A 16444-nucleotide genomic window follows, 5' to 3' on the forward strand; every position below is an offset into this window, starting at 1 on the left:
GGTACACCATACTTAGAGGGGCAGGTCATAGATAATGATTCCAATAATGACCCAGTGGGGTCAAGAAGGAACATACTTGTGTATATGTTATATTTCCCCAGTAGGATTTAAGCTCAGAGTACTTAATGTTTAATTGAACTTGTCTCTGTTTCCTTGGAGAGCCAACACACTAAGCATTTAGCCTGTGTAAGTTTGTTTAATTAGCTTCCTTCTTCAAACAGCTGAGACCAGGCTATTGACAGAAAGGTAGTATTTGTGGAGTGGGTCAGAGGAAAGAATGGGTAATTTTCCAACATAAAGCACAGGAAGAGGATATGTAATTAAAACTTTATTTTGGTTATTTTCCTGGGCTGTCCCTAAACTTCCTTTTATAAATGGGGATGTTATGGCATCTCACAGTTGTAGCCAAGAATTTTCTAACTACTCCTCTAAGCTAATAGTTAATTTCACCTAATTATATATAGCAAAGGGTAACTTTCTACACTGCAGCTAGGTCACATCAAGTGAAGCCACATTGATATTATCCAGCAATTCTTTTAAAAAAAATTTTTAAATGAATTAAAAAGTGAATACACAATGATCTTTTCCTATTTATAAGGAGGTGAAGAAAGAGGTCATTCTTTCCATCCCCCTTTAGACTTAGCCTCTCCTGCTCATAAGCATCCTGGCTACCACTTGGTTCTTCACCAAGCTAAACCTCTCCATTTTCACTCTCTGAGGGCCATCAAAGCTCTGGGAAATCAAATCTCACCAATGAGTCCATATCTCTAACCAGTATGAGTTTATTACTGAAGTAACCAAGTCTTTTATTTATCCTGATTTGACAAAGACGTACAAAAGCAGACCTTGGAAATTGTAAACAAATGCAAGGTTTCTTTGCCAGCAACTCAAAAAAGCCAGGCAATCAAAGAAAAGACTAGTCATTTGATAAGTATGTATTAAGCATCTACAGAATACCAGGCACTTGCTGGATTGGCACTAGAGATACAAAACAAAGACTAATTCCAATGGGGAAGACAAGGTGACAATATAAAAGTTTATAGGGAAGAAATATAAAGGAAATAATCACAACTAAATACAACGTGGCTCAACACAGAGGAGTTTAGGGAGGAGACAAAGGCTGCACGGCTAGGCTGAGATTTTAAGGAAAAGGAGGATTCTGTGAGGCTAACGTGAGAAGGGAACACTCCAGGCACAGCAGGAGTTACTACAATGGTACAGAGATAGAGTGTAGTGTGTGAAAAACAGAGGGAAGGCCAGCTTAGCTGAAACCTCAGTATGGGAAAAGAGTCAAGGACAGTGAGGTTGGGGCTAAGTTGTGAAGGTACTTGGGAGCAAAGTGGTTCCAGTGCGAGTCAGGAAGTCCTGAATTTGAATCCCGCCTCAGACACTTCCTTTTGCTCATCCATAAAATGGGGATAACAATCTTCATAGGGTTGTTGTAAAGATCAAAGGAGACAACACATGTAAGGAGCTTTGCAATCGTTAAAGTGCTACACAGATGCTATTATTGTGAAGGACTGAAAAAAACACTAACAGAGGAGGTCCTGTTGTTGAAAGGAAGCAATTGCAGCTCATGAGGCAGGGAACCTCTGAGTGTTCACAGGCAGGTCAGAGGGTTTTTGGAGGCCAGTAACTGGCACACAGAATTGCTGTCCTACTTACTTAGCAAGCTTCCCTGTGAGCTCTTTTCTAAATCATGCCATAAAACCGAACATTTGCATGACCTGAAAGAGATGCAGAAGATCAGTCATCTTCCCCAAGGAAAATTACCAAGTACCAATGGTACATCTAGTCTCAAAGCATGCCCCACCTCCTCTTCAGAACAACTTAGCACAGAAATGTGAAATTTTTTTTTTAAACCAAGGTAGTACTGACATCATTCTTAAAGTTGTGCACCAAATGAGGGAAGTGGTACATGTGACACTATAAATGAAATGTCAGGAGACTTTGGAGCAAGGCTGAAGATGACGGATTGAGTGTTCATTCCAGGAACTTTCAATGTTCTTAAAACTTACTTTGGGAGACTCTCTATGACTCTCCAGCAATGCCAGTTAAATCAAAGGCTAAATTTACTATTTGTATTTCCTGGTAACAAGACGGATGGCTTGTGTGAGGCTCTTATTCCCTCACGTGTTGCATTTGGCGTCCCACAATTTAGGGAAACCCAGGCTTCACAAAACATCTTGTACCTACTATGCCTCCCCCCATCCACCCCTGCCAAAAGAAGAGGACAAAAATGATTCACCTGTGCCTTTGTTCATACAGTCTCCTATGCCTCAAATATGCTCTTCCTGCCCCACCATCTTTGCCTGATGACCTCTTTCAAGGTCCAGCTCCCTAAATCAATACAGAAAGAAGTAACCTCTTTCTCCTCAAATCTCTCCTACCATCCTGAGTATGATTTCTTGTGCATTCCTAATATTCCATCTGTATTAGAATTGTATCCTCGAGAACATGATACAGCTTGGCACTGTGGAAAGTGTGCTTGATTTGACACTGGCCTATGTGGCCTCAAGTCCTAGGCCCTATAATTCATTACTTATGCCACCACCAGCAAATTACGTAACCTTAAGTCTCAAGTTCCTTATTAGTAAAATGGGGACGAGAATAATCATACCATTCTCTACACAGGGGTTGTTGTAAGCATCAAATGTGAATGCACCGAAGGTACTATTCCAGCGTAAGCTATCATCTTTATATTACACAGTACCTAGGACAGTGTCTTATACAGAAAATACTTCATATATGTTGAATTTAACCCACAGGTTCTTGACTTAAAAAAAAAAAGGCCAGAAATCTGCTCACAGTTAAATAAAATACAACTTCCCTTTCTTCTGCATTTCCTCCGACGTTGCACAGACAGTTCTCTGAATTTTGGTCAAGTCTGGATCCTCTGCCAAAAAAACAATCAAACTCAGCTACCCTAATGAAAGTATGTTGAGAGAGCATGAAGATGAGAATGTCAAGAATATTCTTCTTGACTTTATATTAATTTTTAAAATCACTTTTATTACCCTCTTGAGAAGGAACTTGTACAAATATCACACAGTGGTTTTAAATATCAGTTTATACACAGTAGGTTTATCATTGGTTAGAAACAAAGTCCCTAGCAGTTCAAGGCAGTTTCACTCCATCTGCCCTTCTGACGGTTGTCATTCACTTTTCTTTCAGTTTTCAACAATGATTACAATTGTGATGCTATGACTCGAACATTCTTTTTTAAAAGAGAAAAATAATGATATTATGGCCCTACATAGGACTGGGGATAACTGGACAACCTGAGCAAGTCACATCCTTCTGAGAAGAGAGACCCAAGGTTACTTTACTATTATATTAAATTTATTATTATATTAACATAGTAACTTTCAAAAATTAAAAGTACACTTGCCATTTGTTAATTACAAAGTTTTTACACAATTAAAGGTCAAGAATAGTGAACTGATAATAAATGGTGCACTTTTGTCAGGGAATTAGAAATAAGGCTGCAACCAGCCACATTTTCTATTTATTTCTTCTTGGAATATAATTTATCTTCAAAAGGAACAGGAATAATGCCTTCACACTCTTTCACTGGGAGGGTTTGTGGGTGTTTCACAATATTCGGTCTGACCACATCAACATCTCTGGATAAGTGGTCCATTATGCTCGTAACAGCTGTTGTCGGTGCATAAAAATCCACCAAGAAATACCTGCAATGACATAACCAAAGTTTCAATTCAGTCATTCATTCAACTAGTATTTATTTAATACTTACTATGTGCTAGGCTTTGGATATGAGAAGTTTAGCTCCAAAACTCTTTTGTTAGATTTTATTACTTTGGCAAATTCCTTCCCTTTAATCTCCAGAGACAAATGTCTTTACCATTCTTTTCCCCACAAAAGAAACTGATGACCCTAGAAATCATCAAAGGGTGTCCATAATCAGAGGATTTTTGCCTTAAAAAAAACCAAAACTCATAGGTTTTCAGACCCTGCATTCTATTATCTTTTTCCAACAAAAATTATATGGAAATGTTTCCAAGTGAACATTCACACATATGAACACTAGCACTGTGTAATAGAAATGGTTCTGGATTTAGAGTCAGGAGACTTATTCTACCTTCTTTACATGGCTATTGTGAGGAAAGCACTTTGCAAACCTTTTTTCTGTTTTTCTTCTCCTTGGCGTCTGTCATAGTATCTGATTTTGGGGACAACCCCCTCCTTGATATCCTTGATTCCTATTATCATTGCTGATTTGGAATTTAAGGGACCCTATAGGTCATCTTGTCCATATTCTTTGAAGCCCAGAGAGGTTAAATGGCTAGGATTATGTCAAAGTCAAAGAGGTACCAAGGTGCAGGGCTGTAACTCCCAACCAACTCCTCCAATTCCAAATTCAAAAACCATTACACCATGCTGCTGCCTCCCTTAGTTTCTATGATGCTTCCCTTTCATGGTTCTATCTCTGGGATTGCTGTTTGACTTTCTGGCTGGCTCTGCATTCTCTGTCCACTCCTTTCATGTAGGGGTGCCTTAAAAGTCTCTCTTTATTCCTCTTCCCTCTCTCCCCTTTCTCTTTTGTGGATTTTATCTACTCCCAGGGCTTCAAGAATCACCTGAATGAAAATGATTACCAAATCTCTAGTTCCAATCTCAGGCTTTCCCCAGAATAGTTATCTCCTCTTGAACACTCTGCCAGCACCTTAAATTCATGTCTAAAACTGAATATGTAATGGCATCAACCTTTCCCCTACAATTTTTTGGAGTCATTTTTTAAGGTATCCCACTCCCAGTATACAATCTCTTTCGAACCCTGCTCATCTCCACTCCCACTGCAAGTTCAAATGTTTAAGTTCTTATTTCTTCTTGTAGTTGTCTGTAGATCTTTTCAATTGCTTACAGCTAGCAGCAAAAAGCTGGCATTCCCAATATATGTAATTTATTCCTAAATTTTAAATATATACCTATATACACATGTGTGTATAAATCTATACATTCATATACTAATACATACATATATAGGCATGTATATGTGTATGTATAAATGTATCTACGCATGCTACCTAAGCAGAGAGTACAGGGAGATCCTGTCACCTACCACCAGGCTTCTCTCTCAGGCCCCATAGACTTCTTTGCACAGGTACTCCAAGGGACAATCCTGAAGAGTCTATTCACCTACATTCCCCAAAGGACCTCTTTCCAAACTCTGACACTCTGGCTAAATTCAGTCCTCAAGATGTAGTTTCCCCTTACCCTCCTTTATGTTCCCTAAGCCAATGATTCTGAATCTTCCACTGCCAAAGTACAAATCCAGATCTCCATCTCCTTTGCTCAGTCTTTTATTGCTATTCCTTCCTCAACCCAGTAAGGTTCTGCACTAGATCTATATGCCCTTCCACTTCTGGAATGCTTACTCCAAATTAACAAATTTCCTTTCATCTTAAACCTCTTCCTTTCTTACTCTTTCCATCTTCTGACACACTCTGAGACCTGGCTCCCTTTGGAAGACATGGTTTTCCTCACCACCCTTTCCAGGAATGGCTTGTACTTCCTCTCATCCCCCTGACTCACAAACTGTGGGAGAAGAATCAGAAAATGCTGTTTGCTCCAAACTCTCCCTCTATCACTAACACTCAGCAACCAATTCTTTTTTGAGACTCACACTATCCAAACATCACCCCATCCAGATCCTGGGGAATATCTATTGACCCTTAGGACATTTGCCTTCTTTCCTCAGTAACTTCAACATACACACTGACATCCCTTCAAATATCCTAACTTTTCAGTTTTTCAATCCACTCAACTCAACATATTCCTCCTCTACTTTAACTTACCACAAAGACAGTCACAACACTCTCGATCTTGCCATACTCTTCAGAAGTATTCTTCTTCCATGTTTGTGAATGCTGAAATTCTTTTATCTGATGTTTTACCAATCCATCTTTCCTTACACCTTACAACCCTTAAGCCTATTATACCTACTCACCATAACTTCCATTTCCTCCAGCCCTTCGTTCTTTCCTCACCCATACATTGGCTACACTATTTTCTCTTCCCTATGTTGATGTCTTGATGAACCAGTTCAACTCTACACTAACCTCTACTATCAAATGCCTCGCCAAATTGATTATATCACTGTTTGTCTCCTTGGTTGCTAAATGGAGTTGGTGAAAATCATAAAACTATGTTGACTGGGTTCACCACAAATTTATATCCTCTCCTTTGAATGGGCCTTTATTGCAGCAAAGTAATCAATGCACTTAATCAATGTGCTACCTTGCTCTTCACGGAAGTCTGTGGTGGATAAAGCTCTAATAGACCTTCCTCAAGCTCAAGACACTTACTAGCTAAGATCAATTCTTGGTGAAGGCACTAATTAGTAGCTATGTGATCCTGCGCAAGTCACTTAATCTCTATCTGCCTCAGTTTCCACATCTGCAAAACAGAGAAAAAGCACTTGCCTCACAGTATTGTGGGGAAGATTCAATGAGAGAAAAGATGTAAAGCACTCTGTAAACCTTAACATACTATATAAATGTTAGTTAGCTATTAATATTCTTCTAAATCTCTTCTCTCCTTAAGCCTCCCATAGCACCCCTCCTACCACCTTCTCTGCTGAGAAACTCACAGAAAAAAAAACAACCCGAAAACTATTGGCTTCTTTTTTTTCCTCAGTCACATTTTTTATGACATCATTCCCTACTAACTGCTTCACTCCAATCTTGCAGGAAGAGGTTATACTTCTTGCCAAGGGGACTGTAACTCCTTTATATATTTAAATTGATAGTTTCTCCAAGTTGGGCCAAAACAAAACAAAATAAAAACTCAAATCATCTTGCGGTCAAACTGATAAGAAGTCTAAAGGACTTAACTAGGCTGGGTCCTTGAATGTGAAGACTTACATCACTGGACCTATACAGAAGCCTCTTTAGCTTTTGCTCCACTCGTATAGCCTTCAAGAACACAGGATTACTTTCCCACAAGGAGGAGGTTTCAGGAGGCTTTCTAGGATTATTTCGTTGCCTTGAAAAAACAATTCATTTTCACATCTTGTTAAGTGTTGCTGGGGAAAAGGAGGTAGGTAGGCAGGGGGTGTTCTGATTCATGTACTCCAGGTGGTGATGGTAGAAAGGCTGAGAAAGCAGTTTAGAGTGGAGGGTTTGGTCTACAACCCTTGTCCATAAAAGGCCAGAAGCTCCCAATAGTTCTGGAATTAGCCCAATCTCTGGGCCCCCAAAGAACTTAAACATGGTTTGGGGCCAAGCTTCATGAAAAAGTTCCAGACCAAAGCAGACTCTCTCTTATAAGGGCCTGGAGTTGATCTCCAGGTCATCCATAAAGGCAGTGAGGTGGTTACAGTGTAGAGAGTGCGGAACTGGATTCAGGGAGAACCAGGTTCAAATTCAGTCTCAGACACTTACTAGCTATATGACCATGGGGGCAAATCACCTAACCTTTGTTTGCCTCAGTTTCCTCAACTGTGAAATAGGCATAATTAGCACCTACTTCACAAGGCTATGTGAGAATCAAATGAGATCATTTTTATAAAAGTGCTTAGCACACAGTAGGTGCTGTACAAATTCCCTCATCACAGGTAAGGACTGCAAATGACTTAGCATGTCTGTAACTAGAGTTCAGAATAGTGGCAAAATCCATGGCTGGAATATGTATAAGCTTGGTCCTATCTGCCATGGATAATAACAGTATTTCAGCCAGACTAAAATGTGGGTTCTCAGCAACCTAGACCATTGCCTAAAATAAGCCTGTGCCCACAACCAAAACTTATTAAAGTCATTCAGTGTTTATCATCCAGTTGATCTTAATCTGGGTCTCCTCTGGGCAAAAACTTCTTGATTCTTTTTTACAACTCTGTGGAAATTTCCAAAAGGAGTGGGGTTAGTGCCAAGAAAGAGATTGCATTGCACTCACCGCTCTGGCTAAAAGCAGAACCTCCCCTCATTGTGGGTAGAAGGGAACTGGGGAGAGAAGAGACAGTCAATAACAAGCTATGACTGGAGGAGGCCCAGGGAGGGGTTGGCATCATTCCAGCACATGATCGTGTTCAACAGTTACTAGACTTATTAATCAGGGTCCACAGAATCCAATCTATCCTATTTGGATAAAGTATTTAACAATCCACTATAGCATCTCCTTAGCTCTTTATTTCTTGGGGATAAACTTATCCATGAATGAATGAATCAATCAATCAATATTTATTCAGCCCTTACTGGTATACATGCAAACAATATGCAAGGCACCAAACCAGGTGCTTTTGTGAGGTCTAGGAACTATGAGATATAGAAAGGCATAAGAAATGGACTCTCATTTCAGTGAATTTATAAGCTTTTGGGAAACACATAAATTTTTTTTTAAAAATTAAAAATAGCAAGAAGAAGATAATCTTGGAAATTCTGAACATAATACTCTAGAATAGAAGTAAATGAACAGCTATCTACTTGTATCCCCCAAAGAATGCAAGTTCCTTGAGAGTAGGGATTGTTTCATGCTTTGATTTTGTATCGCTAAAGAATAACGTAGTGCCTGGTATATAGTAAATGCTTAATATCTGTGGACTGACTGATTAAAAATTATCTAACTGGAAAAAGAGAATGACAGTGAGAGCCAATAAATACTCATGAAGTGCCTACTATGTGCTAGGCACTGTACTAAGCATTGGGGACATAAAGAAAGGCATAAAACTTGTCTTAAATCTTTTCCTTGGCCTGCAAACCCTCTAGAATAAAATACAAACTCTTCCACTTCATGACTAGAGTCCTTCACAATCTGGTTTCATCCTACCTTTCCTGACTTAAACATAACTCCCTTCATGCACTCCCTTCTCATTACAGCTCTGCCATACTGTTGCCCACACACAACATCCCATCTCCTGTCTCTTGGCTTTGCCCCTCTCTTCCAGGTGGAATGCACTGCCTCCATCTGCTTTGGTAAACGTCTAGCATCCCTCAAAGTTCATTTCAAATCTCACGTGAGGTCTTTCCTCATGTCCTGGCTGCTAATATCTCTTCTCTGAAATTATACTGTGCTTACCTTATATTTATTTTATTTTTTATGTAAACAAGTTATTTTTAAACAGCATTTTATTTTTTCCAATTACATAAAGACAATTTTTAGCATTCATTTTTACTTTTCAGTTCCAAATTTTTCTCCCTCCCCTCCCCTCTTCCTAAAATGATAAGCAATTTGATATAGGTGATATATGTACAATTGTGTAAAACATATTTCTATATTAGTCATATCTGTGAAAGAAGAAACAAATCAAAAGTAAAAACAAACTAACAAAAAACCAAATAAATGAAACAAGTATGCTTCCATCCACATTCAGAGTCCATCAGTTTCCTATCTGGATGTGGATAGCATCATACATCATAAGACCTTTATCTTGGATCACTGTGTTGCTGAGAAGAGCTGAGTCATTCAGTTGATCAGCTTTTACTCTGTACAATGTTTTCCTGGTTCTGCTCACTTCACTTTGCATCAGTTTGTACAAGTCTTTCCAGTTTTCCTAAAATGTGCCTGCTCATCATTTCTTACTGCACAATAGTATCCCATTACATTCCTATACCACAGCTTATTCAATCATTCCCCACACTACATTTATTTTACATCTATGTATGTTCTTTCTAGAGAGATAATGGAACTTCCTTCAGGGAAGACTGCTTTATTTTTTTCTTTGTATTCCCTGCAAGAATAAAGTACCTGCTACAAAGCAGGTGCTGAATGAATGTTTTTTGATTGATTGATTGATTTGGAACAGGAAGAGGGCCTTAGAGGCCAACTAGTACAAATGAAGAAACTAAGCACCAGAGAAGTAAGTTGCCCCAGGTCACAATGAGATTAAGTGGCCGAAACAAAATTAGAAATCAGGCCCTCTAATTCCATTCTAGGGCTTTCTTCCACCCATCCACCAGTTGGAGATGCCAGAGTTGACATCCAATTAGAGACAAGTAGGCAAAAGCTGTTGATACAGAACTGGACTTCTAGAGAAAAATGAGAATCAGTGATATAATGGTGACAATCATCTGCTGTGTAGGCTAGGCTAGTTGTTGTTCCACCAACACCAAGGACAAGGAAGATGTCCCTGAAACTTGATTGGTCCAGGAGGTTAAGGGCATAAAAGAGACCCAGTCAGAAGTCAGTGCCCCTCAGATTTAGTAGATATCCCATACCTGTGCAGGTCATTACTTCCTACATGACAGGACTTGTTTCTATATGTAGAAATGGGAGGAGAGGCAATATCCTTGTTTAATATTCTTTCTATACTATAGCTAAATAAACTTCCTTTTGTTAGCTGGTCTTGAGTGCCTCATGTAATTCCAATCTCAAACCTGAATTACTTGAGAAGCTTGAGTCAGTCCTGGCATACAACATATGCAAAGAGCTGATAACTAAACCCTTGGGAATGGTAGAGAACATCAACTGAGAGAATATACAGAGGGAAGAAAAGGCACAGACCCTTGAGGTAGATGATGTTTCATGAAAGAATGTGAAGGATGTGGTCCCACAAATATGAGAACTCAAAAAAAGCAGTTTCAATCAAGCAGAGGGACAGGAGCATCCAAGAAGAAGGGGTAGTCAACAGTGTGGGAAATACTACAGAGATGTAAAGGAGAATAAGGCCTGAGAAGGCCATGAGATGTGACAATTAAAAGACCACTAATGATCTTTGAGAGTACAATTTCAGTAGAGTACTGAGGTCAGAAGTACGTGATGGGGAAGTGAAGGTTAGGAGTTACAGGACAATTCAAGGAGTCTGGCAATGAAAAAGAAGATACCTTAAAAGGGAGGCAGTCACAGCAAAGTTATCAAGGAGAGTAGGGAAATATGTATATTTGTCTACTGGATCAAAGAAAGATGCAATGGGCAGGGAGAGATGTAAGACTAAAGAGAATGATGGATGGGAAAGTTAAGAAGGGACAGGATTGTGGAGACAAGAAGAGGGGTTGGATTTAGCAACAAAATGGACCACATCTTCATTAGAGGCTAAAGAAAAAGATGGATGAAGGTATAAGGAAGTATTTTGAAGTATATATTTGAAGAAGAGGAAGCTTACAATGCATGGTCTCAATTTTCACAGTAGAGTAGGAGGCAGGCATATCCTATGCAATTTGAGAACACAGTATGGTAGGACATAGGGAGAATAAGGTGTGAAGAGAAAATCTAGAACAGATTCTGTTAGGGCAGGGTGAAGATAGAGGGTCAATTAGAGAAGAAAAAAGTAGTCATGTGGCCATGAGGGCACAGATTGAAATAAGACAACACAAATTTGTAGTGACCTCAATTGGTTGCATAACTATAAGAAGTGGAGGATAGTAGGTCAGACAGTTCTGTGGAAATGCTGAGAATGCTAGAATTAAGGCTTTGTTTAAAAAAAAACACAACCCAAATTCCTCCAATTAGTATTTTAATCAAATACTGTTTTAATGGATGTTTGGGGGTAGGGGGAGACTACTGATTTTGGAAAAAATTTAGTTTCAAAACTAAAATCCAAATATCTTTTTATACATTTTGAATTCTAAGAGTACCCTGAGAAATTACAACATGATTCTGACTTTGTAAGGCAAAATTAAATTGTCGATTTGGATAGTGATTATTAGCAGCAACCTCATCTTGGAACAGAATATGGAGAATCATTCAAAAGATTCAAATTATGAGTTTTCACTCATAACTCCCTAAAGCCAGGTAACAGTGAGATAAGTCATTTCATCTCTCTTGGGCTCAGTACCTTCATTTGCATAATGGAGGGTTTGGGTTCAAGGATCTTCAAGGTTCTTTCCAATTCTAAATTCTATGATTTTATACATACTTTGTAATGGTGTCTCAACAGGAGTGGTCATTAGCTACACATACTTAATTCTCTACAAAGATCTGCTTTCTTCTCTTTTGTTTAATTCACCATTTTGTAATCTATCAAGGTCCCCAAGCCAACTGAAATCTGTACGAAGACAGTGGGAGAGTGCCTTGTTCATGAATGTGGCCACTTGTATAACTCCTGGTCCTATTACATTAATATATTTTCTTTCACAAATCCCAGTATTCACAATAATTTTTTTTAAATCCCAATTTTCCAGTGACAAGGAGAGAGAAAATGAATTTCCAGGCAGAAACTCAGCATACAAATTTCTCAGGAAGAACAGTTATTTATATTTCTAAACACACAACCCCCTCTACAAGCCTTGTCACTAGAAAGACCACTGCATCATATGGCACTTGAAGTCACAGCATCCCAAGGATAAAGTCCCAGGTAAATAACAAAAATCTACACAGCAACCTAAATGTAGGAAAATCACAGCACCAAATAAAGTAAGCTCAGTTCTCAAGCCATGTTCCTCTGGTGAAGAGTGGGGGAGGAAATTTTCTTTAAAGCATTTTCTTTAAAAACAAGGAAAAAGGAATATTTGCTTTCTCTTCTACTCCTCTGGGGACATGATCAGCATATGCATAAACTTAATTAACACTATGCAATATCTATGCAAAAACACATAATTAACTCGTAGGAAAAACATGAAGGATATCAACAACATATAAACATATTTGTGTATGTATGTGTGTGCATGTAGATGTCATTTTACGTACACTTTTAATGGCTTCACTTCATACAAATTCTGTATTCACCATTCAGTGATACTATATGCAAAGCACTGTTGTAACAGCCAGTCCATGAGAAAGGGCCAGTCTGAATTTCCACGTTTCTGTCAGCCTCCCTAGCTCTGCCCTTGAGCAGACAGTGGAAATTTCCACTGATAACACTTAGTCATGGGGGAAGGGCTGCTGAGAAGGATGTACTGCGTTGGAGCACCTTCGAGCCCTTCCCTGGAACAGTATCTTTTTCTTACTTGTTACTAGAGAAACAGAATAGCTTGAACTCTACAATTCTTACACTGTATCAGTTGGCCTTTTCTTGTCATATATTTCAGAGACAGTGATTATCCTGATTTTCAAACTGGAGGAACAAATGGCACCAAAACATCCATATCCCAAGTGCTGCTTCAGTTGTTTTCAAAATGACTACAGATTTGTAATGAGGTTGTACCACTGATCATTACAGATAAATTTACTCATGTACAATTACCATGCATTGGGCAAAGGCTGGACTAATAATCGCTGGTATTTATACAGCATTTTAATGTTTGTAAAAGACATTATATATATATATATGAACATCCTAACATCTCTGTGAGGTAAGTACTACAGACATTACTATCCCCGTTTTGCAGACAAGGAAACGGACATGGTTAAGTGAGTCACCCACAGTAACACAATTAATGAAGTATCAGAGGCAGGCTGTGAAATCTACTTCTCTCCTGACCCTTTCCCTTACACTATGAAGCTCCCTTCACAATCTGAAAACAAAGCAATGGAGAAAGACCATGATACTGGTCCTTCTGCTGAGGAAATAATTGGAAATATTAACTAATTAGAAAAATAGAAATGAGAATCAATTTCCTTTGTTAAGTATAGCTAAAATCCTCTGTGCCAACTCTCCTAGAGCAAGCAGACCCATCAGGGGATGTAATGCAGTAAAATTCCACTTATTTCCTAGAGTATCATTTCTATTTGCATTTCTCCCTCACCATGAATAAAATAGCAATTTAAATACAAGATGGCAGGCCCTTTTTATGTCTACTTATCAAAACTGTTTTTAACAGAGGGAGAAGTAGAAGGCAGAAGACGTTTAAAGCCCTTTTGCAGAACATGTATGTATGCACGGGAACCATGGAAATACAGACTTAAATTACCATGGTCATCTGTACCTAAGCAAATTAAATGTCACCCTCTCAGTAAATCAACTGAATGAGAAAACAAATAGTGGGATCTTTTAACACAAGAACAGACATTGCTCTAATGGATTGTGGTGTTTCCACTGGAGTGTGGCAGGGAGCAATACGGTATGAAGCCTCACTTCGGTCCTATCAATCAACATTTATTAAGGACCTACTATGTTCCAGACACTGATAATACCAAGACAAAAGCAAAATATTCCCTATCCTTGAGGAGGTGACATTCCTATGGGGAAGACAATATGCAAGTATATCAATTTGTAGGTACACACACACATAGACACAAAATGACCTTGGTATTAGCAGGTGGAGGAGGAGACCATGAAAGATCTCCTGAAGGTGAGTACTAAAGGAAATAACGACGTCTAAGACTCAGAGAGGAGAGTGTGGAAGGCAGTCTGGGCTAAGGAGAGTCAGTGCAAAAGTACAGAGATGTGAGATGATGAGGAACAGCAACCAGACCAGTATAACTAGACAGCAGAGAACATCAGGTCATTTGAATGCCAGGAGTCTATTGAGATGACATGGTCAGAACTACATTTCAGGAAAAATCACTGGCATCTATATGAAGGATGGATTGCAGTAGGGAGACCTGATGCAGGCACGCCGAAACTGAAGTGCCAAGAGACTAAAGAATTTTCATTGATTGTATATATAGCTAATTAATCAAGCAAGTTCTAAGGGTAAGATTTTAATTTAGATCTCTTCTGATTCCATGTGCATTCCTTTCTTTTTGTCTATTATACTGCCTCTCAAAGAAATTAAGCTTGTTTACAAAACTTAGGCTTTTTATAAAGAAGGTCTAAATATTAGTACTGCTTGCATCACGATGCCCCTTTCTTGGTATACAATGCTTCACTTTAAATCAAGAAATTGTAAAAAAAAAAAAAAAAAACCAGCTCTCTTGGTTATTATACAAATAATCTTCAGTGGGTACCGCTAAGCAGACAGGTAGGCCAAGCAATGACAATACTTTGTGGGCAGAGACTCGAGAGTCCAAAACTGTGAAGTAAGATCACAGAAGCATAAATGGAGCGTTGGGCTTCTGACTCTCATCCTCTGGGGTTCTACTGCAAGAACTACAAAATAAATATGTGGACTACTGGTACTCACATTGCTCCAGGAAACTTGCAGCTGATCTCTCATAGTATATGGAGGCAGTTAGGTGGCAAAGTACAAAGAGTGCCGGGTCTGGAGTCAGGAAGACTTAACTTCCTGTGTTCAAATCCGGCCTTAAATACTTACTAGCTATGTGACCCAGGGCAAGTCACTTAACCCTGTTTTCCAGTTATCTGCAAAATGAGCTGTAAAAGGAAATGGCAAACTACTCTAGTATCTTTGCCAAAACAAACAAAACAGAACAAAACAAAAACACAAGTGGGGTCACAAAGATTCAGACACAACTGAAAAGGAATGAACAACAAAAACTCATGTTTGTATAGGAATCAGCAGGTAGCTGTGCCTGTCTATGGAGTCCTATCTCACACTATGGCAAACTGCCCTTAGTTTTCAGAATGCTTGAGGAGCTGCCTAGTTCTAAGTAAATAGGACAGATCCTTTCTTGTATGCAAGAGTAGAGTACTAACATGTTATTTAGACTTAAGAATATTTATCTTATCACTTCCTTGCTGAGGAAACTGCTTCTTCCATGGTCACACTGAAAGCTAGAGCGTAATGAAATCGGGTTCTTGATGTTAAAGCATAGAAACCTAATAAGCACTCATTTCCCCATAAAAGGAGGTTAGGAATTTTTTGAAATAGTACTATTTCATAGGCAAAAAGTAAGCTCCTTGAGGGCAAGGAATTTTTTTTATTCCCCAGATCCTAGCAGTTTTTTGATACATAGTAGGTGTTTAATAAAGTATCATTGTGGGTCTAAACTATGAATTAAATGGGATTCCCTCCACACCCCCATTACAGCCCAGAAAAGGAGGTATCCCAAGGGCCAGTGACCCTTCAACACCACTCCCATGGGGACTGTCTTGCATTTCATGTGCCAACCATTAACACTCCTCTTGTGTGCCAATCACGTAGGATAAGCACCAACTTTGATATTTCTTTCTGTGATAATAAAGGTCATGCATGTATGCTTCTACTGATACTATGTTTGATATCAAAATGTTTGATCTTAACCAGAAGAAAATGGATTGAATTGGTTTTCCCACCTTCAGTAAATTGTCAGCTGAGTATTGCTATTTCCCTTTTCTCCTGACTTTTTGAACTTTTACATTTCTTTTCCAACTGCCTTCTCACTCTTGAAGATATTTCAGCCTCTGTGATTCCTCTTCCAATTGAAGAATTCCTATCTAGAATTTCCACTGGAGAAAATGCCTAGGCAAACCATACTTATTTTTCTCTCATTTCTGCTCTTGACTCTCCTGACTCTCATATCTTAGAGTCACAAAGATCTCTCCTTCACCTCCACTCCCAATTTTGACTCTTTTTTTTTTTTTAATGTGTTGCCTCCCCTCACCTACCTTACTACTTGCACTTGTACTCTCAGAGCTTTAGCACCGTTCTTGGCTCAAAGAAAGCAAGAGCTTCTAACTTCACATGCTATTTCACCACTCTTTGGTTGCTCTGTTTAATGATTTTTAAGAATGGAGATGACTCCAAGGAAACATGTAAAAGTTGCAGCTCTTAAAAAGAACACTTCAGTT

The 16444-nt window shown here is 38.9% G+C and overlaps 1 protein-coding gene across 1 annotated transcript in view; it reads right to left on the bottom strand.

The window, feature by feature from the left end:
* Positions 1 to 3320: 3320 nt before the first annotated feature.
* MRPS6 (mitochondrial ribosomal protein S6) overlaps positions 3321 to 16444 on the bottom strand; it is a 90501-nt gene continuing 77377 nt past the window's right edge. The window contains exon 4 of the mRNA XM_072615774.1: positions 3321 to 3692. Within this exon, the coding sequence (XP_072471875.1) occupies positions 3509 to 3692 (184 nt within the window). The 3' untranslated portion in view covers positions 3321 to 3508. The remainder of the gene's footprint in view (positions 3693 to 16444) is intronic.

This window comes from Notamacropus eugenii, chromosome 5 (assembly GCF_028372415.1).
Source record: "Notamacropus eugenii isolate mMacEug1 chromosome 5, mMacEug1.pri_v2, whole genome shotgun sequence".
In the NCBI taxonomy this organism is placed as follows: Eukaryota; Metazoa; Chordata; class Mammalia; order Diprotodontia; family Macropodidae; genus Notamacropus; species Notamacropus eugenii.